The sequence below is a fragment of the Salminus brasiliensis genome, chromosome 10, assembly GCF_030463535.1.
Source record: "Salminus brasiliensis chromosome 10, fSalBra1.hap2, whole genome shotgun sequence".
NCBI classification, from domain to species: domain Eukaryota; kingdom Metazoa; phylum Chordata; class Actinopteri; order Characiformes; family Bryconidae; genus Salminus; species Salminus brasiliensis.
Window position 1 is genome coordinate 40,175,154 of NC_132887.1, and position 25,000 is coordinate 40,200,153.

At 44.6% G+C, this 25,000-nt stretch overlaps 1 protein-coding gene across 3 annotated transcripts in view; it reads right to left on the bottom strand.

Moving 5' to 3' along the window:
- Positions 1-16,030: 16,030 nt before the first annotated feature.
- Positions 16,031-25,000, bottom strand: part of abhd12 (abhydrolase domain containing 12, lysophospholipase) — a 28,288-nt gene continuing 19,318 nt past the window's right edge. For all 3 annotated transcript variants that reach the window (XM_072690100.1, XM_072690099.1, XM_072690098.1), the window contains 11 exons: positions 24,265-24,370; positions 23,516-23,635; positions 23,349-23,379; positions 22,456-22,501; positions 22,220-22,349; positions 21,901-21,938; positions 20,965-21,044; positions 20,538-20,620; positions 19,654-19,732; positions 19,441-19,568; positions 16,031-18,833 (listed from right to left, as the gene is read on the bottom strand). In XM_072690100.1, the coding sequence (XP_072546201.1) occupies positions 18,800-18,833; positions 19,441-19,568; positions 19,654-19,732; positions 20,538-20,620; positions 20,965-21,044; positions 21,901-21,938; positions 22,220-22,349; positions 22,456-22,501; positions 23,349-23,379; positions 23,516-23,635; positions 24,265-24,370 (875 nt within the window). In that variant the 3' untranslated portion in view covers positions 16,031-18,799. The remainder of the gene's footprint in view (positions 18,834-19,440; positions 19,569-19,653; positions 19,733-20,537; positions 20,621-20,964; positions 21,045-21,900; positions 21,939-22,219; positions 22,350-22,455; positions 22,502-23,348; positions 23,380-23,515; positions 23,636-24,264; positions 24,371-25,000) is intronic.

The following is a 25,000-nucleotide window of genomic DNA, read 5'->3' on the forward strand; positions in this document are numbered from 1 at the left end:
TAAAAGTGACCTGCTGCGACCAGACCCAGACTGGATCTGCAAAACAAACACACCCATAAAGGTTAACTAGGGACAGAACTTTGTAGGTCAAGGCTAGACCTTCCAGATCCCATTTTCAGAGAACAAAATCAAAAAACAAGACACCAACCCAGTATTCTCCAACCAACACGGCCAAACACTGGGCTGGTGAGTTATTCAGCATCTTATATAAATTACTCAGTATCCACTATGAATGATTCAGTTTCTATTATGAATTATTCAGTATCTATTATAAATTATTCAGTATCCAGTATGAATTATTCAGTAACCACTATGAATTATTCAGTAACACTATGAATTACCCGGTATCTACTAAGAATTACTCAGTATCCACTATGAATTACTTAGTATTTACTATGAATTACTCAGTATCCACTATGAATTACTTAGTATTTACTATGAATTACTCAGTATCCAGTATGAATTATTCAGTATCCACTATAATTTACTCATTATCTATTATAAATTATTCAGTATCCAGTATGAATTATACAGTATCCACTATGAATTATTCAGTATCCAGTATGAATTATTCAGTATCCACTATAATTTACTCAATATCTATTATGAACTATTCAGTATCCAGTATGAATTATTCAGTATCTATTATGTATTATTCACTATGATAACTGGTGTAACTGGTGTAACTGGTGTAAACCCAACGTTCCATTGAACCACTGCTTTGAACAGAACCGACTCAAGCCAGGGAGGGAACTGAAGGTTTCTCAGCTCCTGATAAGCTTTAAAGAGGTGATTAAACCCAGTTAGCGCTCTGTGATCAAGTAGAGGAGAGTGTATTCCTGTAGTTCACAGATCAGGAGACGATGGAAAGATGATTCACAGAGATGCAGAAACAGCGATATAGAGACTTTCAAGCTGAACGATGAGAACATAACACACAGCTGTGTGTCTGTAGAACACCCCCTAACATATCTACCACAAACAGAAGGGTCCAGACAGAGTCCTGAGTCCTGAGTCTATCTGTCCTGCGTCTCCATGTGTTCTGGTTCCTCTTCAACCAGGCAGAAGTTTGTCTGTTCCAACCACAAGCAAAGCAGTCAGCTGGCTGTGAGAGGTAGGTCTGCTTTCACACAGCCCCGGAAATGTTGAGGAGATGTGAGGACTGACCTTTCAGAGAGATCCCAGTTATGTAAACACTGAGAGAGAGAGAGAGAGAGAGAGACAGAGAGACAGAGAGAGAGAGAGAGAGAGAGAGAGAGAGAGAGAGAGAGAGAAAGAGAGAGAGAGAGAGACACAGAGAGAGAGAGAGAGAGAGAGAGAGAGAGAGAGAGAGAGAGAGAGACAGAGAGACAGAGAGAGAGAGAGAGCTTAATTTAATCACAGTCTTTAGGGGCTAACTATAAAAGGCCTCTTCCTGTGTGTGGATAAGGGTGGTTGGGTTAGTGTGTGTGTGTGTGTGTGTGTGTGTGTGTGGATATGGGTGGTTGGGTTAGTGTGTGTGTGTGTGTGTGTGTGTGTGTGGATATGGGTGTTGGGTTAGTGTGTGTGTGTGTGTGTGTGTGTGTGTGTGGATATGGTGGTTGGGTTAGTGTGTGTGTGTGTGTGTGTGTGTGTGGATATGGGTGGTTGGGTTAGTGTGTGTGTGTGTGTGTGTGTGTGGATATGGGTGGTTGGTTAGTGTGTGTGTGTGTGTGTGTAAGTGAAGATGTTCTTGTCACTGAATGCAATCAAACCCTCACAGCAATGCTCCTCCAAAATCTAGCAGACAGCCCTCTTCCCTCAGGAGGGTTCAGTTGCGTGTGGTAGGAGCTCTTCAAACTGTGTGAGCTGAGACAGGCTCCTACTGTACAGAAGAGAGAGAGAGAGAGAGAGAGAGAGAGAGAAAAGAGAGAGAGAGAGAGAGAGAGAGAGAGAGGGAGGGAGGGAGGGAGAAAGAGAGAGAGGGAGGGAGGGAGAAAGAGAGAAAGAGAGAGAGAAAGAGAGAGAGAGAGAGCGAAAGAGAGAGAAAGAGAGAGAAAGAGAGAGAGAGAGAGAGAGAGAGAGAGGGAGGGAGGAGAGAGAGAGAGAGAGCGAAGAGAGAGAGTGAAAAGAGAGAGGAGAGAGAGAAAGGGTGAGAGAGAGTGAGCTAGAGAGAGAAAGAGAGTGAGAGAGAACGAAGAGTGAGAGGAGAGAGACAATGAGCTAGAGAGAGAGAGAGAGAGAGAAAGAGAATGAATGTGAGAGTGAAGAGAGAGAGGGAGGGAGGGAGAAAGAGAGAAAGAGAGAGAGAAGAGAGAGAGAGAGAGCGAAAGAGAGAGTGAAAAAGAGAGAGAGAGAAAGGGTGAGAGAGAGTGAGCTAGAGAGAGAAAGAGAGTGAGAAGAGAACGAGAGAGTGAGAGAGAGAGACAATGAGCTAGAGAGAGAGAGAGAAAGAGAGAGAGAAAGAGAATGAATGAGAGAGTGAGAGAGAGAGAGAGACAATGAGCTAGAGAGAGAGAGAATGATGAGAGAGTGAGAGAGAGAGAGAAGAGAGAGTGAGAGAGAGAGAGAAGAGAGAGTGAAGAGAGAGTGAGAGAGAGAGAGTGAGAGAGAGAGAAAGAGAGAGTGAGAGAGAAAGAGAGAGTGAGAGAGAGAGAGAGATAAAGATAGAGAGAGGGAGAGAGACAGAGTAGGCTAGAGAGAGAGAGACATACAGAAAGAGAGAGTGACATACAAAAAGAGAGAGAGTGTGTGTGTGAGAGAGAGAGAGTCGACAGAACAACTCAGGACTGTGGTTAAGAAACTAAACAGGAAACTGAAACCACTGGGCTGCTAACAAATGCCCATGTGTACCAGCGCTAGCTTAGCACCAACGCACTACCAGCACCCAGCTGGGCATTAGCAGATACTAGCCTCATTCCTCAGGGCCTCTTTCTCTGCTCCACCCAGCTCTTTCCCCCCAGTTCTGCCCCTCAGTTCTTGCTGCCACCTGTGCTTAGTTTGTAGACCCTCCTTCTCAGGCATTTCAGGCCGTTTTGCTCCCTGGCAGTTTGTGAGCTTGGACGGTGCATCCCGATTGCGTACTGATTGCTAATGCTAGCTAGTTTTTTGAGTATAAGTTGAGTATACTCAAATATCCAAGACACAAACTCTTCACTGTTTATTAGAAACACAGGTGCTGGAGGACTGGCAGGGATGTTGGCATGGCAACGCTTCATCACACTTTATAGAACATGCTCTCAGCTTATTGGTCAGGGACGGGACCTGTGTGGGCCGGGGGCGGGACAAAGTGAACACAGATAGAAGGTCCTGTGTTCTGGACTAGTGCTGATTACTGTGCAGCGTCCCGTGGAGCAGCGGCAGGCACGGTAATGATCTGGGCAGTAGACCAGGCTAACACCTAGGCTCAAACTTGTGGAGTACACCTGACAGTTGGGTCGGACTGAGGTCAGATCACAGAGTTCCAGAGTTGGCTTGGGACCGAGACCACCTCTTCTCAGGGGTCTTGGTGCAGTTGTTTTTAGTCCAGATTAACAGGACTGGACACTGCAGGTGTGAACATCACTGTAAACCAGCTCGGTTGGTGTTTTTCTCCACAGCACAGTCAACAGCTTCCCTGGACACAGAATTGTGAACCTGACCAATATAATCAAATGGAACCCTGATGAACTCTGAGATTAAACACAATGAATCGTAATGAAACCGAAGTCAGGGTGGAGATTTACGGCCTGTGATTAAATCCCGGTTGAGGATACGTGGGAAATCCTTGCTGCTGAATTGAACAGCAGTGAAAACGCCCTTTTCCAGTGTTCTCACTTCATCGCCACCTCCGGGACGAAAAACAAGTAAGTGTGTGTTATCATCTCCTTGCCCACATCCTGTCTTTGCAGAAGGCCCAGAACGCACTATCAGAGAGAGATCACATATAGGCAGTGTGCATGTTATTCAACATCTTATCCTCACTAACGCTATTGTCACTCAATACAATCAAATCCTCACAGCAATCCTCCTTTAAAATCTAGTAGAAAGTCTTCTTCTCTGGACAGTAGAAACAGTTACTCCAACAGAAGCAGGACCGTTTTAATACCCTTGATTTTAGAAGAAACAGTGAATGAGCAGGTGTCCCAATACTTTTGTCAATATCACATATATATATTTATATGGACATTGGACATGGTTATCATGTACTGCAATGTGCAGCCATGTGTCTATATAGAGGATAGGTTGACACAGGGTGTCTAAACCTTTGCATATGACAATGCACTGTATTACATATGGGACAAAATAATGGAAACACTGTAGAAGACAAATAGAGCAATGCCTGTTTACTCTAAGTGACCTCCAAAGAACACAGAGCCCATTCATGTCTGGATCAGAACAAGAAAATCTCAGTCTGGCCTTACAAACAACACACACACACACACACACACACACACACACACACACACACACACACACTCCCCACCCTGTCTGTGTAAAACAGGTTCAGTATTAGAGAGTCAGGGTGATGGTGAGACATCGTCTGACCTGAATGATTCAGCACATTTTTAAGGGATCAGCAGGACTCTGGCTTCTGATAGATCAGTACTGGTCCATGGCTCGTCCAGACATCAGCACAATAAGCCAGGCCGCTCTCTCTGGAGAGCCTGGCAGAGCTTTAGAGCTTAACCAGGCCGAGACCTGCCTACCAGGAAAGGAGGTGGCCATATATTTGTGGACACCCCCTCTAATGAATGCATTCAGTTACTTTAGGCTGCACCCATTGCTGACACAGATGTGCAAATCTTGTCTAATCCCTGTAGAAAAGTACTGCCAATACAATAGGACCCTCTAGAGCAGATAGACACATAAATTAACCTATTGGCACCGTGCTGCCTAATGCCAGGAGTGGGCTAGAGGGGTATAAAGCCCCCCAGCATTGAGCTGTGGAGCAGTGGAAGAACTGTGTCCTCTGGAATGATGATTGGTGGTGCTCCATTCATAGTTTGGGAAGTTGCTCCTCCGAAATCTAGTAGAAAGTCTTCTTCTCTGGTCAGTATAGACAGTAACTCCAACAAAAGCAGGATCAGCTGTTTTCAATCCCCCTGATTTGAGAAGAAACAATGAATGAGCAGGCGTCCCAATACTTTTGTCAAAATAGTGTAAGATCAGGTCTAAATCTCCAGTCCACACATGTTGCCCTTTATGGTTTAACAGGATGAGACCATAAGTCTCAAAGCCAGAGTTCTCACCTAATAAAGGACCACAAGGACCCACAAAACACATTAAAGGATCTGCTGCTAACATCTTGGTGGTTCCATATACCACAGGACACCTCCAGAGGTGTTGTGGAGTCCATGCCTTGACAGATCAGAACTGTTTTGGTGGCACATGGGGGACCTGCACAATATTAAGCAGGTGGTATTAATGTTATGGCTGATTGAATGTAGCTGGTTGAATGTAGGTAGTAGGCTTGAAGGTCCTCCAGGAGCAGGCTGCCTGTGGTAGTGGGGGTAGTAGGTCAGCTACCGGTCAGTTCTTCCTTACTGCTCGGGAAAGTCTTTCACAAGTTCACAAGCTGTTCTCATAGCCCTAGCAAAAGACAGGAAGTGAAGCTGACACAACTTCCTCTGACACAGTGCGGCTGTAACGGTTTCCTGAACTTTTTGAAAACAGTAAACGTCTAACTCTCAAAACCGGCAGTGATTGCCAGAAACAACAAAGTCATGTTAGATGAATTCCTTCTATTTCTGTAGCCAATATGGAAGGATATGGCACGTGGTAATTTCCATAAATGTATATACTTAAAATATACAAACTTAAAATATACTTAAAATAAATATACTTAAAATATACTAACATATGTGTTTAACAAATATATTTAACAATATATATTAGTAAATTGTCAGTGTCACAAAAATATATCTCAAACTATACATATATTATTATATACATTAATATTGTATATACTATTATACATGTGTAGTTCAGTGTAGTATACTGTTATATAGTGTATATATAGACCCCAGTAACAGTAAGTGTAGTATATATATATATATATATATATATATATATATATATATATATATATATATATATATATATAGACCCCAGCAGATCTGCTGTCCTAAGAGCAGTGTGTAACAGTGTAGTATGTATATATACTGTTACATATATATATATATATATATATAATATATATATATATATATATATATATATATATATATATATATATATATATATATTGTATATGTAACAGTATGTATGTATATATATATATCCATATATTTGATTGATCTTTCTTGATGTCAAAATATGACCAAAACATATATATATATATATTGTATATGTAACAGTATGTGTATATATATATATATATGTTTTGGTCATATTTTGACATCAAGAAAGATCAGAAAGTCAGAAGTACAGACTCCAAATGGCCCATACAGTCAATGGATACGTCTCTGTAGGTCCCCCATGTGCAATGGCTGTGCATTCAGCTCTGCTGAATCCTGAGCGGTTTACTGGGTGAACCGCTGCCTCTGAGTCACTTCAAGATACATTACTGAAGGGGGTTTTGTTTCTGTGGTAAACTGTGAGGAAGTGAGGAAATGAGGCCTATAGTGAATGAAACCCAGTCATAAAGACAAGGGAGGGGTTACGAAGGGCTGGTTTTAGTTCTTCCCTCTGTTTGATTGAAATGGACTCGTATTCCATCCAGTCCTTTCAATCACACACATTCACAGTATCTATATGGGTTTTTGTCTGACTGTATCTGTTTAGTGCTCAATATACAGTCTCTGTATTCAGATTTGAAGCAGAAGTGGGCGTGGCCTTAACCTGAGGTTTACATTTACATACATGCAGGTTCTTGAAATGGCATTTTATTCTGCCTGTGTGATGTAAGAAGGATGGAGAACAACAGAATGATCATTCAAGTTAATACAGTATGTATTTTATATGTATATATATATGTGTGTGTATAAAGATACATATATGCAAATCTATACAACTGTATATACATTATGATATACATATTTTCAAATTTAGTGATTAGTTTTGTTATAAAAAAACAATAAAACTGTGATTACCCATAAATTATAGCAACAGTACCACCAAATATAACAATAAATAAGTAACAACAATAATACAAAATAAGCTTTGTGATGTGTAATATGCTGGAGAATTGTCATTAGCAGGGGGGAGTGGATGAGCGTGTAGGATTGCCTGTAATTACTGCAGTTGTAAAACACTTAATCTGAAATGGAACTTCGTCTTTACCCTCAGGGGTAAATATTTGCCTTCAATTCCAAATCACTGCTCTTCAGCTCGGCCTTCAGAGTGAGAGCAGAACGCAGGGAAACAGGGCCCTCTAGTGGACAGGCTCACATAATGCTTTAGCCCAGAATTCAGTTCTCAGTTCAGTTCAGTTTAGGTTTACTAGGTTCTGTGTTACCGTGTTGATGTTGACAATGGACAATGCTAGCCAGCGCTGGCGATGATTAGCTGATTAGCAGTTAGCGTTCTCCTCCAAGCATGTTGAGCTCCAGTGGCCGTTTGGGAGGATGTGGTGGAGCTTCTTCTTGTGTCTCGGAGGAAGACCATGCTACTCCAGCACCGGTAGCATCATACGATAAAGAAAACTCACCATACCTCTCACATACCTGACTCTCCAGACCCCATAAGCCCCAACTCTGGAACACAGTCGCTCTCATAATAACGGCATAAAACGGGGGGCTCGAACCCAGCACCTGTCCCACATACTAGGGGGGTTCACAGAAGATCAATATCGTAGACAACAATTTAGAGACCTCCAAAGAATCAGAAGTCCCAACAGTATGTGTGTGTGTGTGTGTGTGTGTTGGAGTTTACTGGGCTAAGCTGGTTCAGTATGCCAGGCCTGCAGGTGTGTGAGCAACAGGCCCCACCTTAAGGCAGCCAAGCCATTCAGATCTCCTTAACTCTGCAGGTGTCACCATGCAGCTAAGTGTATTTGTATGTGTGTGTGTGTGTGTGTGTGTGTGTGTGCAGATGGACAGACAGATTGCCATGTCAGTTGTCTTACCCCTGTTAAAGAGATTACATGCTGTGTGCAGACATTTAGTGGCCAGAAACACCTACAACATAGTGCCATTTGTAGCTATACTGTTGCACTGCAGCCCCTCTGTTGCACTGCAGCCCCTCTGTTGCACTGCAGCCCACTCTGCGCCCACTTCCCAGCTAGGTCAAAGTTGAGGGCACTTAAGGATCTAGGCCCTCAAGTCCGGTTCCTAATGACATAAGGTTCTTCACAATTGAATTATTGAGGTTCTTCACATTGATGGATTCCATGATCATTACAAGTTTAGAAGATTGGGCAGCCCTGGTGTTGCTATGGTATCCTAGATGGTTGCTAGACCGTTGCTTTGCAGTTGCTATGCTATTCCTGGTGGTTCCTAAGGTGTTGAAACGCATTTACTATGGCATTTCAGGCAGCTGCTAAGGTCTTCCAGCTCTTGCTAAAGTGTCGCTATGTAGTTGCTACGGTGTTCCGCAGGTGGATGCTAACGTAATTCATATGGTTGCTATGGTATTGCTATAGTGTTCCTTGGGAGTTGCTATGAGATAGTATGTGGTTGCTAAGTTATTGCTGTGCATTCCAGGTGGCCCCTAGGGTGTTGATATGCAGTTACTATGGTATTTCAGGGGGTTTCTAGGTGTCTCGGGTTCTTGCTAAGGTGCCGCTAAAAGGATGCTATGGTGTTGCGATGGGGTCTCTCAGGTGCTTGCTGTGGTGTTGCTAGGAGTTGCCTAAGGTATTCTAGATGGTGGCTTGGTTGTTGCTATGCAGTTGCTATGGATGTTGCTAACTAAGTGCTTTGGTGTTGCTAAGGTAGTTTGTCAACCACTGTAGGTTACTAAAGCATTTCAGGTGGTTGTTAGGGTGCTTGCTGTGGTACCCCATTAAAAAGTTAGAGTGTCAGATCAAGCTTCCTAACCTAGTTGGCAACATCTTGCCACTCCGACTCGTCCCAGCTTTCCCCTCCAGCGATCACTGATGTCTGTAAGCTCCAAATCTCACCTGAGCAAAATCCCGTGTGACAGTTCAGCAGAGCTGCAGGCCTTAAGCCTCGCTAAGTAAACATATGGCGAGGAGATGTCGTCCAACCAGCGGCACTTTCTATCAACTCTCTTCACGGCTAACGGGATAAAACCCACTGGACTGACACGTCTGACCATGCGTGAGCCTGATTTACCGCCTAAACCCCAGCAGGGGTGTGAACCACAAGCAGTCTGTGCACAAACCTGACGCCTACAAACAAGCAGTAGGACAGGGCTCTGACAGGAGGTGCTGAGGGTCTGCACTGAGACCTGGAGGACTGGAGGTCTGAGATAGAGAGCGTAGACGTCTGTATCGATCGCAAGCAAGCATGTCTCCAACCGCACGCAATCACAACTGCGGAGAGCTCCAGGGCGGCGTCTTTCCCATCATGAGGACCCAGAAGCTGGAGGCCAGTGAGCTCCAGGCTCTGTACGGAGAGGACGAAGATTGTGGAGATGATGGAGGACGGCAGGGCGAGGTAAGAGTCCACTAGAGAACTTCAGGCTGGATGTTAATGGAATGGAAGGAATACACCAGTAAGGTCACCTAGGACTACTCTGAAGGAGTTAAACTGATGCTGCCACCACCATGCTTCACAGCGATGTGCAGTGTTTAGCATCTAGTCTGATGGGCAAAGGCATCAGACCAAAGAACCGCCCTCCAGGTGGCGCTAGTCATTAGAACCTCATTCTTAAAAACTCAAAAATTAAAAAGCAAATTAAGATTATTTTTCGTATCCAAGCTTTCTTATTCTTACGCTGCGTTCCATTCAACTCGGTCTTCGGAAGTCAGAGCTGGGAACGACGCCACTCCCGAGCTGACCGTGTTCCAGTGTAACATTCGGATAATTGTACATTATTCCAAAAACAGTTCAGTTTACCATAACTGGTCTGACGTTGATCCTTTACTAACCAAAATACGTCCCATTATTTATGTCCCAGGTTAGCACTGTTAGCATTGTCCCAGTTGATAACGCATCACTTAACCGCAACTGGTCTGACGTTGATCCTTTACTGGTGTTTCATGGTGGAGCTAACCAAAATACGTATGTCCCATTATTTATGTCCCAGGTTAGCACTGTTAGCATTGTCCCAGTTGAGAACGCATTATACAGTATTTTGCGCCTCCAAACACCATGGGAACAGGTCTGCAGGTAGAAGCTGGACTGTACTGACTGTCACAGACAGATAGCAGCGCTAATGCTAACTCTACAGCGCTACTGCTTTTACTACTATTGACATACAATGCGGCCATATTGGATTTTGAACATGGGGTTAGTGAGGCTCTCCCGACTTTTCGAGTTTTCCAGCTTGTGGAGACGTTCTGGTTCAAATTTCCTACTGGGAACCCCCTGAAAACCCACATCCCAGTTCAAATGGACCTCACCATGAGTCTCTCTCTCTCTCAGGAGGACCAGCTGCCCGCCGAACACGTCCCAGGAGAAAGTGTGGATGAGTTCACTTTTCTAGCCGACCGGGCCGCGGGCACCCCCCCATGCTCCCGCCGGCACTCCTACGTACACTCCGCTCACACACACCTGCACAGAGAGGTGTTCTTCTCCAACCGAGCGTATTACTGCAAACTGGAGGAGCTGAAGAAAACGCACCTGAAGAACATCGCTGACCTGCAGAGACTTTACCTGAGCCAGCTCGCCTCGGCCCAGAGAGACAGACGACGGCCGGACGGTCAGAGGTCAGGTCCTGAAGTGCTTCTCATTGTAAAGTTTAGCTTCATTAGTTTTAAACTGGAGCTATGAGGCTAATGTAGCTAACAAGCAATGAAAGCTTATGTACACCAGTTAGCATCAGGCCTAGGTTCAGTAATCTGTAATAGACTAGATGATGAGGACTCTAATGAACGGATGAGACTTACACTGTACGGTTGAACCTCTGACTTGCCTCTGACTGACCTTCTGACCTTTGCCTCCAGCAAGCAGGTGGCACCGAGGCCTCAGCCAAACGCCGACCCCCAGCAGAAGCTTATGGGATCGGACCGGTCGGAGGCCTCCTGGGATGAGCAGGCGTCCGAGCCAGAGGATGAGCCTGAGTGGGAAAACACTCGGAGGGAATCGCACGCCAAGCAGGTCATTTATCAGGTTCTACTGACGCGGATTAGGACCAGTCTTAGACTAAGAACCCGGGGGTTAGGAAAAGCGGCTTACAGCCAGAGTTCCTTATTTGAGAAGAGTGATGACATGACCTCAGACGTCCATTCCGAGCCTAAACACCTCAGACTAAAAGGTGCCATAGAAGAACAGAAAGATCGGTTTTCATATGTCCAAATGTTTGTGGACACCCCCTTTCTAATGAATGCATTCAGCTACTTTAAGTTGCAGAGCATTGAGCTGTGGAGCAGTGGATCTGTGCTCTCTGGAATGATGGATGGTGGAGCTCCATCCAGTATTTTGAGATGGGATGATTTGGGGAGTTGGGGATGATGAGGTGGGGTGATGATCATAATCATCCAACATCCTGACCTTACCAACTCTTGCGCTGAATGCAATCTAATCCTCACAGCAATTCTCCTCCAAAATCTAGTATAATTCTTCTTCTCTGGACAGTAGAGACAGTTACTCCAACAGAAGCAGGAGAAACTCTTTTAATACCCTTACTAGCAGGTGTCCCAATACTTTTGTCCAAATAGTATAACTTACGTCCACTTCACCTGGGAATTCTCTCTTTTCTCTTTTCAGGCTCATCTGACTCCGCCCCCCAGCCCCCCACCACTGAGGAACTGGTGTCCCTTCCCGAAGATCTCCTCATCTCCCAGCCCGGCTAATCAGCAGTCATGCCGGGTCGAGAAGGCGGATACGCGGAGGCGGGGTTCGAAGGTGACCGTCCCACAGCCGTTCCAGATGACCCTCCGGGAGGAGGAACGGAAGCTTCGGAGGGTGAAGACACGCTCAGAGGTGGAGCTGGAGAATGAGCGTCTCAGGAAGGAGCTGGACGAGCTGAAAGAGTGTGGCAGGAAGTTCCGGGCCACGCCCGCCCCGGCCTCCACCCACCTGCCTCCCTACCAGCCAGCCAAAGAACATGTTGAGCCTCAGGGTCATCATGGAAACGGCCGACTCCAGAAGAAGCCATCTCCAGGGCGTCGGGTCCAGGACAAGCCATCTCCAGGGCGTCGGGTCCAGGACAAGCCATCTCCAGGGCGTCGGGTCCAGGACAAACCATCTCCAGGGTGTCGGGTCCAGGACAAGCCATCTCCAGGGCGTCGGGTCCAGGACAAACCATCTCCTGGTCGCCGTCTCCAGGGCAACCGCCACAGTGCCCCACCTCTTCCTCAGCAGCCCTTCAGCTTCATCGAGAGAGAGCGGAAGAAGAAGGAGATGAAGCTTCTGGCGGAGCTGAACAGCCTGACCCCTCGAGAGGAACGCAGGGCGTTCAAGGCCAGGCCGGTGCCCAGGTCTCTCTACCGCTGCAACTGGCAGGACTTCCAGCTCTATGGCGCCATCAGCCTGCACAGGCCGAACTCAGCGGCGCCGCCTGGCTGCCTTGAGGAGTCACAGCACGACGAGGAAGCGAATGAGGATGTGGAAAACGACGAAGATGAGGTTTTTCTGCCTCACAGAGGCTGGGGAGAGAAGAGGCGGAGCACAGAGAGGGTGAAGAAAGAGCAAAAAGGCGAGAGAGAGAGGGACTGGTCCTACATCCATCCTCTACGCCGAGCCAGCGTCAGCCGCAGCCACGAGGTCCTGCCAGCCTGCAAGTCTGATTACATTAGTGTGTAACAGGCTAATGAAGCTTCTGTAAGGTAGAACTAAATGTACAGCAAGCTACACTGTGGACAAAAGTATTGGGACACATCTCTTAATCACCGAATTCAGGTGTCTTAGTCAGTCTCGCTGCCACAGGTGTATAAAATTAAGTGGTTCTGTATGTAATAGGAGACACCGCTGCACCAACAACAACAAGTCAGCTGGTGAACTTTTATCTCCCTCCTAGATCTTCCTCCATCAGCTGTGAGTGGTGTTATTATTGAACAGTGGAAGAGTTTAGGAGGAACAGCTCACAGAGAGCAGCTCAGCCACCGAGTGTCTGTCAGACCACGTAAAGTTACAGAGCGGGGTCCGGGCCGAGTGCTGAGCTCAGAGCTCCAGACCTCCTGCTGTTGCTGTTGGAGCTTAGAGCAAAGGGGGACCAGCTCCAGATTAATAACGCCTATGGGTTTTGAACGGGACGTCTATAAAAGCTCCTGTGGGTGGAATGTGAAGGTGTCCAAATACTTTTGTGCATAGAGTGTAATGAAGTTAAACATTAGTCAGTGTATAAGATTCAGCGTTTGAGATGTAAACAGTCATTTAGAGTCGGGTATTACTGTAGAGGAACTCACCGGCTTGGATCTCTTTACAGTGATGGTGAATCAAAACCAGACCTCGGTCGCCATGACTACAACACAAATACAGCCCATAATTTATCTCCTATCCAAATGCACCAGTGCAGCTACAACACAAGTCTTCTGAGTTTTATACGGAATGATGATGATGATGATGATGATGATGGTAAAGTAGTGGAGATCCAGTTCTCTTTAGGGACTACTTTCTGTAGCCGCACTACACCCTGCAGCATGTATCCCTCCACCATTTTAATGATCTGGTTCTAAAAGCAGGTTCTAGAGCCGAAATCTTCTCAGAACTCTGGTAGAACCGTGTCTCAGGCATCAGGCAGCGTCTTCATCACCATTAGGTGAAGAACTTTCTGTGAGGAGCTTTTATTAGAGCTTCAGACGTCTGCTTCCCTTCACCTCCACTGTAGAACCACAGCTCTGACTGGGGAGGGGGGGGGTTATCTAGAACCGAGCGTTTTTCACCAAACCCTGACTCTGATTGACTGGAAAATTGGTGGACTTTCTGTTTAATGGTAATATTTGTGCTTTTAGAGACAATAACAATTAAAAATTAAAATAAATAAAAAATTTAATGTTTTTTTGTTAATTACATCAGAGTAATTTTACAATGTGAAAAAGAAAAAAATAAAATTTACAAATAAAAAAAATGTTTTGCTCATTTTTGTCATTATTTTTTAAATATTTGACCAAATGTACACTCACACTCACTGTCCATCCAGCTTTCTATAAGTCTTGAAGGCCTTTTTAATAATTTTTTAATAGATAATTTTAATTATTTGATGGTTTATTTGACTGTGTGACATTTTTATGTGTAATTAAACCATAAATATCACAGTAATTACATGTTTAATCACGTTTCTGTGACATCATCAAACCCAAGCCACACTAAAAGACCTCCTGTGGGCCGAAGGTTCTCTGCTTGTTTCGAGGAGCTCCGGCCAGGAAATCCAGGAATAGTGGGTCAGACAGCCGTAATCACAGCTGAGAGCATTAGAGCACTCAGTCCATGGAAAAGTCTCCCAGGAGAGGCCTTTTCATCACAGCAGGAGGGAGAGCTGTGCCCGTTTGGTGCCAGTATTTGCAGCATCTGCAGTTTTTTTTACGGTTGCAGCTCCTTCAGCTTTTTGGACTCCACATACACCGATCAGCCACAACATTAAAACCACTGCCAGGCAAAGTGAACAGCACTGGTGATCTGGTTCTAGTGGGTGGATCTACATCGGTCAGTTCTTGAAGGTGAGGAAGGTGAGAACATCAGAACATCTCCAAAAATGGCAGAGGAGCCCCTCAGGTTGCCTAAAGGGGTTAACCTGAGCTACAGAAAGTTTGCAGAAAAACTGCTCATAGGCACGAATGGCCTCAGGCTGTCCACTAGAGGGTGATATTTGTTATGTTTACAGACAGAACCTGATAAACAAAGTGAAGAAGAGTGTTTGATCCAAACACGACCGAACTTCTGAACAGTGACTCCAAACTGCTCAACAGCACAACTCTAAATGGTGACGCCAAACTTTTTAACAGTTATTCTGAAGTTTTCAGGAGTAATTTTACATTTTGATCAGTGATAACTTCTGAACTGAAAATGATTCCAAACTTTTGAAGCAATACAAAACATTTGTTTGTGATTCTTATCATTTAAACACTGATAAACACTTCTGAACTGCGATTCCAAACATTTAAACTGTGATTCCTGACTTTTGAACAGTGATTTCAAACTTTTGAAGTGATTCCAAACTTCTGAACAATGATTCTTAAGATTTAAATCTTTTTAGATTTAAGAATCTTATAAGATTTAAAAACTTTTGAAGCGACTCCAAACTTTTAAAGCGACTCCAAACTTCTGAACTGTGATTCCAAACTTCTGAACTGTGATTCCTGACTTTTGAACAGTGATTTCAAACTTTTGAAGTGATTCCAAACTTCTGAACAATGATTCTTAAGATTTAAATCTTTTTAGATTTAAGAATCTTATAAGATTTAAAAACTTTTGAAGCGACTCCAAACTTTTAAAGCGACTCCAAACTTCTGAACTGCGATTCCAAACTTTTAAACAGTGATTCCTGACTTTTGAAGTGATTCCAAACTTCTGAACAGTGATTCTTAAGATTAAAATATGGATTCAAAACTTTTGAAGTGCCTCCAAACTTTTAAACAGTGAAAACTTTTACTTTTGTTTGTGATTCTTAAGATTTGAACAGTGATTCTAAACTCCTGACTCTCGAGGGAAAAGCTTGTTTTGCATGAACAGAAGTGTAATAACCCCAAAGTGTCGAAAGCCGCGAGTGTGGAAACTCGCCCATCTCACAGACACACCCCTGCAGACCCCCTAAACCAGTTCAACCAGGACTGGTCTGTTCAGAGTTCAGGCCCAGCCTCGTGAAGCTGTTCACCTGGATTTACATTGTGACAAAGCTCCCAAACGGGCCGCAGATTCACACATGACTTTCAGTAACATACATACATACATACACATATACACACACACACACACATACATATATATATATATATATATATATATATATATATATATATATATATATATATATATATATATATATATACACACACACACACACACACACACACACACACCCCTAATAATAAGGCCATTATTAATGCAAATAAATATAATAACCTGCTAAATTACACACAGCAGGCGTGAGTTCAATCCTTTATTATATACAAACAGATTTCCCATACATAGTCTCATATACGTGTCCAGTAGTAAGATTTAGCAGCTTAAAAAAAAGTTAATCCAGACAAACAAAAGCTGTAAACCACTTATAATATTTCATATTCAGCAAAAACAAAACCAAAAAAGAAAAAGTTACCAGTTAAGTCACAGAACAGGTTTTTTTCCATATGTTTCATTTTTGTAAAACAGTTCAATTTAAAGTTGATTTAAAAGAATCTACAAAACAAACAAACAAACAAGCGTTTGGTCAACTTCAACAAAGACAGCCGAGCAAAATCTGAGCCGAGGAGAGCCGAAAGCGGCCTGGTCAGTGGGCGGCTCAGGCCTAAGCGCCCCCATGGTGCAGTGAAAGAACAGAGAGTGGATGAAGTCTTGAGTCTTGACGGCTGCTCAACTCTGAACACGAGCTACAGTACTGTCCAGGCTTTGGTCAGTCGTCAAACAAAACACTGAAAAATATCTTTTAAAAAAAAAAAAAAAAACAGCTCTCACCCATAGCTGTGAATTTGATTGTACGGAGGATACAGGCCTTCACACGGGGAGTTCACACGGCCTAACTGCCCCCCAATCACTCACTCAGCCCCCCTTTTTTAGGGCGAAGTAACCATTTCTGAACCTGATCAGGACTTTTGGGGGGACAGGCAGCTTCAGGACATCCCACCATCCACACCCTGGAAGCTTACTGGACCAATAGAAATGCTCCAAATTGACTCGGAATAAAATCTTTTTACATCGACTTCCATTAAAAGTTCAGAAGTTTTTTTCTTCTGCAGTTTTGGAGATACAAGGTTTTTGATTGACATCATTACTATGATCCTCCAAGTTAAAAAAAAAAAATCTCTAACTCTGCTTTACACACATTAACGAGCCCACATTACACTAATACACACACCCTGCTGAGCTACTGGTCACCTACGGATGACCGTACAGAAGACCTGGACAGTATACAGTACATTATTGCTCTGAGCGCCAGTCCAGAGTTCGCAGGTTACGGCTGCCGGACTCACGGGTACGGACACATCGATACGGGCTATAGGGAAGCCATTAGACTACTAGCCAAAGTTGTGATGTCCAGACGCAGATTGTCAGCCCTGTGCGTGTTCATATCTAGTCACAGGGTCACTACACTGTAGAACAGCTCTGACTGGGGAAGGTTATCTAGAACCGAACCCACCAAACCCCCTCTCCGACTGACGGTGTTCACATTTGATTCCAGTTTAATTATGGAGAAATTCAGCGTACAGCGAAGCCGAGGCCTCGGACACTGTTCTGAGTTGCTCTAGTTTTATGCCTTTAAAGAAATCACGCACCTTAAATAGGAAAAGTAAAGGAAGGACCTTTTATCAGCCACCGCAGCGCCCCCTACTGTTTGGAATGTGCAAAGAGGTTACAGACAACAGCCTACAAGCAGAAAAGGGACCGAAAGAGGGTCATTTTCACAGGAGAACAATGGATGTGGATTGTTGTCGCGAGCATTTCGAGTTCGACTGAGTAGAAATTCATAAAAAAGGGTAGAAATATCTGCCTATATTTTGTGATACTAAATAAAATTAGAACAATTAATCAGAATAAAGCAGTCAGTCACTCATCGGGTCAGCTGCACTGTCCTTGCATGTGGTTAATGTTCACAGTTAACCCTCGCAGCAGCTGTAACTGATTAGTTATCATTATTTTTATTTGGACAAAAGTATTGAGATACCCTCTTTTAACCCATCATTTAATTAAGGTGTTTAATTCAATCTTGTTGCCATGGGTGTGTAAAATCAAGCCTCTAGCTCTGCAGTCTGCCTTTCCTCCACACATCAGTGAAAGAACGGGAGGTTCTGAAGAGCTCACTGAGCTCCAGCGTGGTTCTGTATGTAATAGGAGACACCGCTGCACCAACAACAACAAGTCAGCTGGTGAAATTTAGACCTTCCCTCCTAGATCTTCCTCCATCAGCTGTGGGTGGTGTTATTATTGAACAGTGGAAGAGTTTAGGAGGAACAGCTCACAGAGAGCAGCTCAGCCACCGAGTGTCTGTCAGACCACGTAAAGTTACAGAGCGGGGTCAGGGCCGAGTGCTGAGCTCAGAGCAGAGTGCAGAAAAGCCTCCAACTGACTCAGTAACTGCAGCAGAGCTCCAGACCTGCTGCTGCTGGTAGAGCTTAGAGTAAAGGGGGACCAGCTCCGTATTAATAAAGCCTATGGGTTTAGAATGGGAGGTCATTAAAGCTCATGTGGGGGGAATGTGCAGATGTCCCAATACTTTTGTCCATTCATATGCATTACAGTACATCCACAGCTGCAGACGGTGAATGACATCTTCAGATTGTAAATAAATATCATGCTATACTACCTGCCACCCACCACTGTCCTAAACACGTTGTGCAGAAACTTGATCCGGTGGTCTTCTAATAACCCCGGCCCCACCCCCCGCCACCGGAGCTCATTCACTTAGTGCATATTTGCATGTTACTTTGCATATGTGGTGCTCAGACTGCCTACCTGGATCAGCAGGCAAACACTTCATTTAGGCTCTCGCTCTCTTTCTCTTCCTCTCCTTCCAGCTCTCCCTCTCTCATTTTAGTCAATAAAGGAATGCAAAGGAACAGAGTTGGGTACATGTCACATTTGGGTGTGTGTGTGGGGGGGGGGGGGGGGGGGGGTACACAGTGCAGACAGAGGGGTGTGTGTGTGTCTCAAAGTGACAGTGAGAGAAAAAGAGGGCAGTCAGGTCGAGTGGCTCTCAGCTATACACGAGGATGAGTCGCTCCAAGGAAATCACTGAAAGAGAAAGAGAGAGAGAGAGTGTGTGAGAGAGAGTGTGTGTGTGTGTGTGTGTGTGTGAGTGAGAAAGAGTGAGGGGAGGGGGGGACAACGTTCCTCAGTACAGATCATACCACGTCTCAAATCACGGCATATTAGATCATAATTCAGGAGTAAGCAGGCGTCCACATACTTTTGGAAATACAGTGTACACTATATGTCCGAATGTTTGTGGACGCCCCTTCTAATGAATGCATGAATATTCAGCTACTTTAAGTTGCACCTATTGCTGACACAGATGTGCAAATGCGCACACACACACACACACACACACACACACACACACACACACACACACACACACACAGCTTGACTAGTCTCTGTAAAGAAGAAGTACTGCCAATAGAATAGGACACTCTGGAGCAGATGTCCAATGCCAGGCATGGGCATTGAGCTGCAGAGCAGTGTGGAACTATGTGGAACTCAGAGGTTCCACCTTACACACAACTTACATGGCCTAAAGGATCTGCTGCTAACGTCTGGGTGGTGCCAGATACCACAGGACACCTTCAGAGGTCTTGTGGAGGCCATGCTATGGCTGATGGGGGCGTTTGTGTAGCCTTACCCGAGTATATGAGGAAGCTGTGGGCTCCGGTAGATGAATTTGTGCCTGTAGCCCAGAGAGCTCGGGAACGGGATGAACTGGACCTTGTGTCCACTCAGGCTCTTGGACTGAGCTGCTATGTTGTAGAGCTGAGGGAGGAGGAGAAGAGCCACGTTAACCGGTGGAGTTAAGAGTCTGGATGGTCAGAACTGACAGGACTGATATGAGTCCTACCTTTTTTCCCAGGTGGAAAGGGACAACGGTGTCATCTTCAGCGTGGAGGATCAGGACTGGACAGGAGATATGATTCACACTGACAGAGCGCGAGAGAGAGAGAGAGAGAGCGTGCAAGAGAGAGAGAGAGAGAGAGAGAGAGAGAGAGAGAGAGAGCCCAGTTTTTATTGTATATGACAGCAGTGTAAATCTCTGACCTCACAGCCGTATTATTCAATTAAGACTCTTTACGAAATGATTCAGTGAATCACAAATTCTCAAATGATACTGTGATTCAATCTAATTCAGTTTCTTTACTACAGTTAAACCGGGTGATTTATAATTTCAGCACCACTAGCAGTAACTACACTATATGGACAAAAGTATTGGGACACCAGCTCATTCATTGTTCCTTCTGAAATCAAGTGTATTAAAAAGAGTCAATGCTTTTGTTGGAGTAACTGTCTCTACTGTCCAGAGAAGAAGAAGGCTTTCTACTAGTTTTACTAGGAGGAGCATTGCTGTAAGGATTTCATTGCATTCAGCGGCAAGAGCTAGGGTTAGTGAGGTCAGGATGTTGGATGATGATGATGATCACCACCCCACCTTATCACCCCCAACTTCCCAGCCGATCTCAAAAGCACTGGATGGAGCTCCACCATCAATCATTCCAGAGAACACAGTTCTTCCACTGCTCCACAGCTCAATGCTGGGGGGCTTTATACCCCTCTAGTGTTCATGTTTACATTGGCAGTACTTCTCTACAGGGACTAGACAAGCTGTGCATTTATTAGAAGGGGTGTCCACAAACTTTTGAAAATATAGTGTAATGATAGACAATGAATAATAGAGAGAATGAGAGAGACAGCATAAGGAAAAGAGACAGAAAAGATGGACAAACTTACTTCTCATCACTGGCGAACCGGATGTCATTGGCTGTGATGGCATCCAAAAAGAACCAGTCAAAGCCGGGCAGATACCTGTAAACCTACAACGACACCATGCATTAAACACCTACTTCACTGCTCTCTGCTACTACAGGAGTGGTGATGTGGTTGCAAAGCTATGGACTGAAACCAGTGCTGGACTAAACCTGGACAGCAGAGAATTACTAGTTACAATGTCCAGTAAAGTGAGGCTGTGCGGTAACTGTGCGACAGGGCAGACTGTACAGGTGTAGTGTTGGACCAGTGCTTTTCATCAGAGCAGGAGATGTGATGGCTGGGATGGAAGGGTACTGTGATCTGTGTGGTCTTGTTTGGTGAAGTTTCCTGCTTCAGACACATATGGAAGGAAGTTGGAAGCTCAGAGTGAAGCCTGTTCGTGTCTCACCATAGAGAAAGGATGGCTCTTGGCCTCCTCTCTGATGTTGGTGAATGGAGACTCCAGGATTACGGCGTCTGGCGGCGTTCCTGTGGATCAACAACACTGACAATCAACCACAAACTATGACAATCTAACACACACTATGAATTACTCAGTATCGTCTATGAATATTAAGTATCTACTATGAATTATTTAGTATCTACTATGATTTACTTAGTATCTATTATGAATTATTTAGTATCTATTATGAATTACTCAGTATCCATTATGAATTATTTAGTATCTATTATGAATTACTCAGTATCCATTATGAATGATTTAGTATCTATTATGAATTACTCAGTACCCATTATGAATTATTTAGTATCTATTATGAATTACTCAGTAACCATTATGAATTATTTAGTATCTATTATGAATTACTCAGTATCCATTATGAATTACTCAGTACCCACAATGAATTACTCAGTATCCACAATGAATTACTCAGTATGTACTATGAATTATTTAGTATCTATTATGAATTACTCAGTATCCACTATGAATTACTCAGTATATACTATGAATTATTTAGTATCTACTATGAATATTAAGTATCCACTATGAATTACTCAGAATCCATTATTTATGAATTATCCAGAATCCAGAATCCATGAATTATTCAATATCTATGAATTACTTAGTATCCAATCTGAATTGGTGAGTATCCATTATGAATAATTCAGTATCCACTAGGAGTTGCTCAGTATCTACTGTGAATTATTCAATATCTACTATGAATATTAAGTATCTCATATTAATTGCTCAGTATCCACTGTGAATTACTCAGTATGTATTGTCAATGAATGAATTTGAATTATAGTCAGACACTATAATTAACTGCTCTTATTTTCTCAGCCTTTCTCAGCAAAAGCAACATAAAAGCTGTGTGCTTACACTCACCTCTGTCACACAGACGTCTCACTAAGTTAGTGGCCACTCTGGAAAAACAGGATTGAACAGAGCGTATTCAGACAGTGACAGTGCCATCCTCTCTCCTGTCTCTCACATACCGGCATGTTTACATTACTGTAATGTACATTAGGTTATTACTAACGCTAATGATGCTATCCCATAAACACTAGCAATGTAGGCAGACCCATAGAAGTGCCCTATTCCACCGGGCATGTCTCAGAACACCTGGCAGATACTGGTTTCAGAGAACCACAGGCGTACGGCAGAACAGAGGCTCAGGGTTCTGTAGCAGTAGAGCTGCACCCACCCAGTGCCCAGAGAGTGACCCCAGATGTAGAGCTGCTTGCGGCCGATTCTCTGCTTCAGCCACTGGTAGAGATGCAGAGCGTCCAGCGTCATCCCTCTCTCTGATGGGCTGCCCTCAGAGTCCCCCCAACCTGAAAGACAGACGCCCACAAATGACCCGTGAACTTCTTAAAATTACTTCATTGGAGAGCTGGATTTGGAGAAGTGCCCTGATCAGAAGATCAGAAAGTGACGTACCTCTATAATCGAAAGTGACTACATGGTAGCCTAAAGAACTGAGAACCTGCAGGATCAAAAAAAAAAAAAAGTTTCCATTATTTTGGACAGCTTTTACTCTGTCCGTAATTAGCACAGTACACCTCAAGCAGCCTGCACAGAGCAACAAGGTACTATGCATCCAGGCTCCGCCCACAAGTGTGTTCTTTCGACAGAACAAGAAATTGAAATTTTACATATACATCATTTATACATAAACCATAACTGGTTCAGCCAACTAGCATGTTTTTAAGGTGGTAGTAACCCCAGGCTCCTGCAGATGGCGCTAGACGGCGGGGGTATAAATACCTGCGGGGCATGTGATGGGTTTCCAAGATTGCAAAAAGGGTGGTACAGCGCAGTGAGGGTCTCAATGGGTCGCAAAACAGATTGGCTAAAGGAAGTGACTGCATTTGGGCGTGGCTAAGAAGCACAGTGTAAAGGAAGCAGCTGAATCTGCAGGTGTACGGAACAGGTGTGCGGTCATACGGGTCTCCCAGCAGTGGCAGAAACCCCTACAGTCTACAGCACCTTCTCCTCAGAATTGTGTCTGGAAGAGGAAACCCATTTACCCCGACCCAGCAGGTATTTACAGCCTCATAATCCTCCTGCAGCGCCATCTGCAGGAGCCTGAAATTACTACTACCACCTTAAAAACACGCAAGGTGGCTCGTTTTTCTTTCTTTCTAGGGTTTTACTTCACACACACACACACACACACACACACACATACACACACACACACACAAGGCAAGGTGTGTAACGGCCTCAGAACTGGAACTACGACAGAACACGGTTGTTGGTGCTGATCCGGCTGATCCATTTGGTTTCACAGTGAGTGGGACAGCTGAGCAGTGAGCGTGCAGGTACTTTACCTTATAGAGCTGAACTCTATGGTCGCCTCCCCTGGAATGCACACACACACACACACACACACACACAATGAGAGATAATAAGCAGCCAGATGTGACAGATTCTCTATCCTAAGAGTTTTAAACCGGTCCAGCTGTGGGGAAACCTGTGAGTGTGCATGTGTGTGTACCTGGTCCCTGCGTTGCCATGGAGATAAAGCATGACCGGATGTGTGGACTGGAGCGTTTTCTCATACCACTCCCCATCTTTACCCTGCGCCTCCTTCCACAACACAACTGGCACTGTGTGCCTGTGCGAGCGAGAAAGAGCAAGAGAGCGAGAGAGAGAGAGAATTTTGAAATATTATATTATATATTATAGCTATATAATTGTACAATTATAACCCTGTAAATTGTTATTGGAAAACCTTGTATCTCCATTTTTGTCCATTTTTACCACTTCTCTCCATAATGTGAATCTGGCAGTTGTTCTTTATACAGTATCAGACCTTCCTGATGAACGGACCAATAGAAATGCTCCAAAGTGACTTCCATTCAAAGGTAAGTCACCTTTTTTTTTTTACAAGCTTTTTGCATGACAGCTGCAGTGCACTTCTGATTTTGGGATATTAGAACCAGCAGGCTGAGCGGTCCAGCGGACTAAGGCACTGCCTCGGAGACCCATGACTATGCCTGCCATCAGCAGCCAGAGCCAGGTGGGTCGACGGCCCGGTCAGTGTGATGGCCCGGGTGTCAGATCAGAATTGGCGGTGTGTCCGAGAGCAGATAAAATGTTACAGACCCATAAACTATAATAAGACATCCAGTAGGGGGCACTAGTCATTTCAAGAGTACATACCCCGACTCAATCCAGTGTAAAAGACAGAGGAACCAGAAGAACCAGAGGAACCTAAAGAACCAACAGAGAGAATGCTCTTACCACACTCCGATATTAACCCCCTCTTCAGGCTGGAGGTAGAAGTTGTGCGTGTGGTTCAACCCCTGATCATGCGGCCTCTTCAGATCAATAAAATACGGCACCCTCACTGAGAGAGAGAGAGAGAGAGAGAGAGAGAGAGAGAGAGAGAGAGAGACACTTATGAGACACTGGAGTCAATTATCTTCTTGTTAAAAGTGATAAGTCAACTTATCACTTCTAACACAACTAGCAACCATCTAAGTGTTGGCGGTCATCGGAAGGTCGCGGGTTCGATCCCCAGTGATGCCACAGACATCCACAGCCAGGAGTCCCAGAGAGCGTAACTGCCCCCCCCCCCCCCCCTCTCAGGGTGGGTTGGGTGTTTCTTCTCCTTCCTAAGGCCCCCAAGGTCACCGTGCCCAATGCCAGGTGTGGACTAGAGGAGAGCACGGGGGTTGCGGGGGTCCTCTGGAGTGATGAGGAAGCTCTATCCAAAGCCTTTGGGACGAGTTTGGAGTGGCAGAACTAACCAATCATCCAACATCAGCACCTGACCTCCCTAATGCTCTGGCTCTCGTCAGGCGGCTCCTCACAGCCAATGTTCCAACATCTAATGTAAAGCCTTTCCAGAAGAGACGAGGCTGCTGCTGCACTACTACTCTGATTTCAGGAGGAACACTGGAGGAGCAGGTGTCCAAATACTTCTGACCATAAATCGTGCAAACAGTTCATTTTAAATGTAACAGGGGTTATAGTA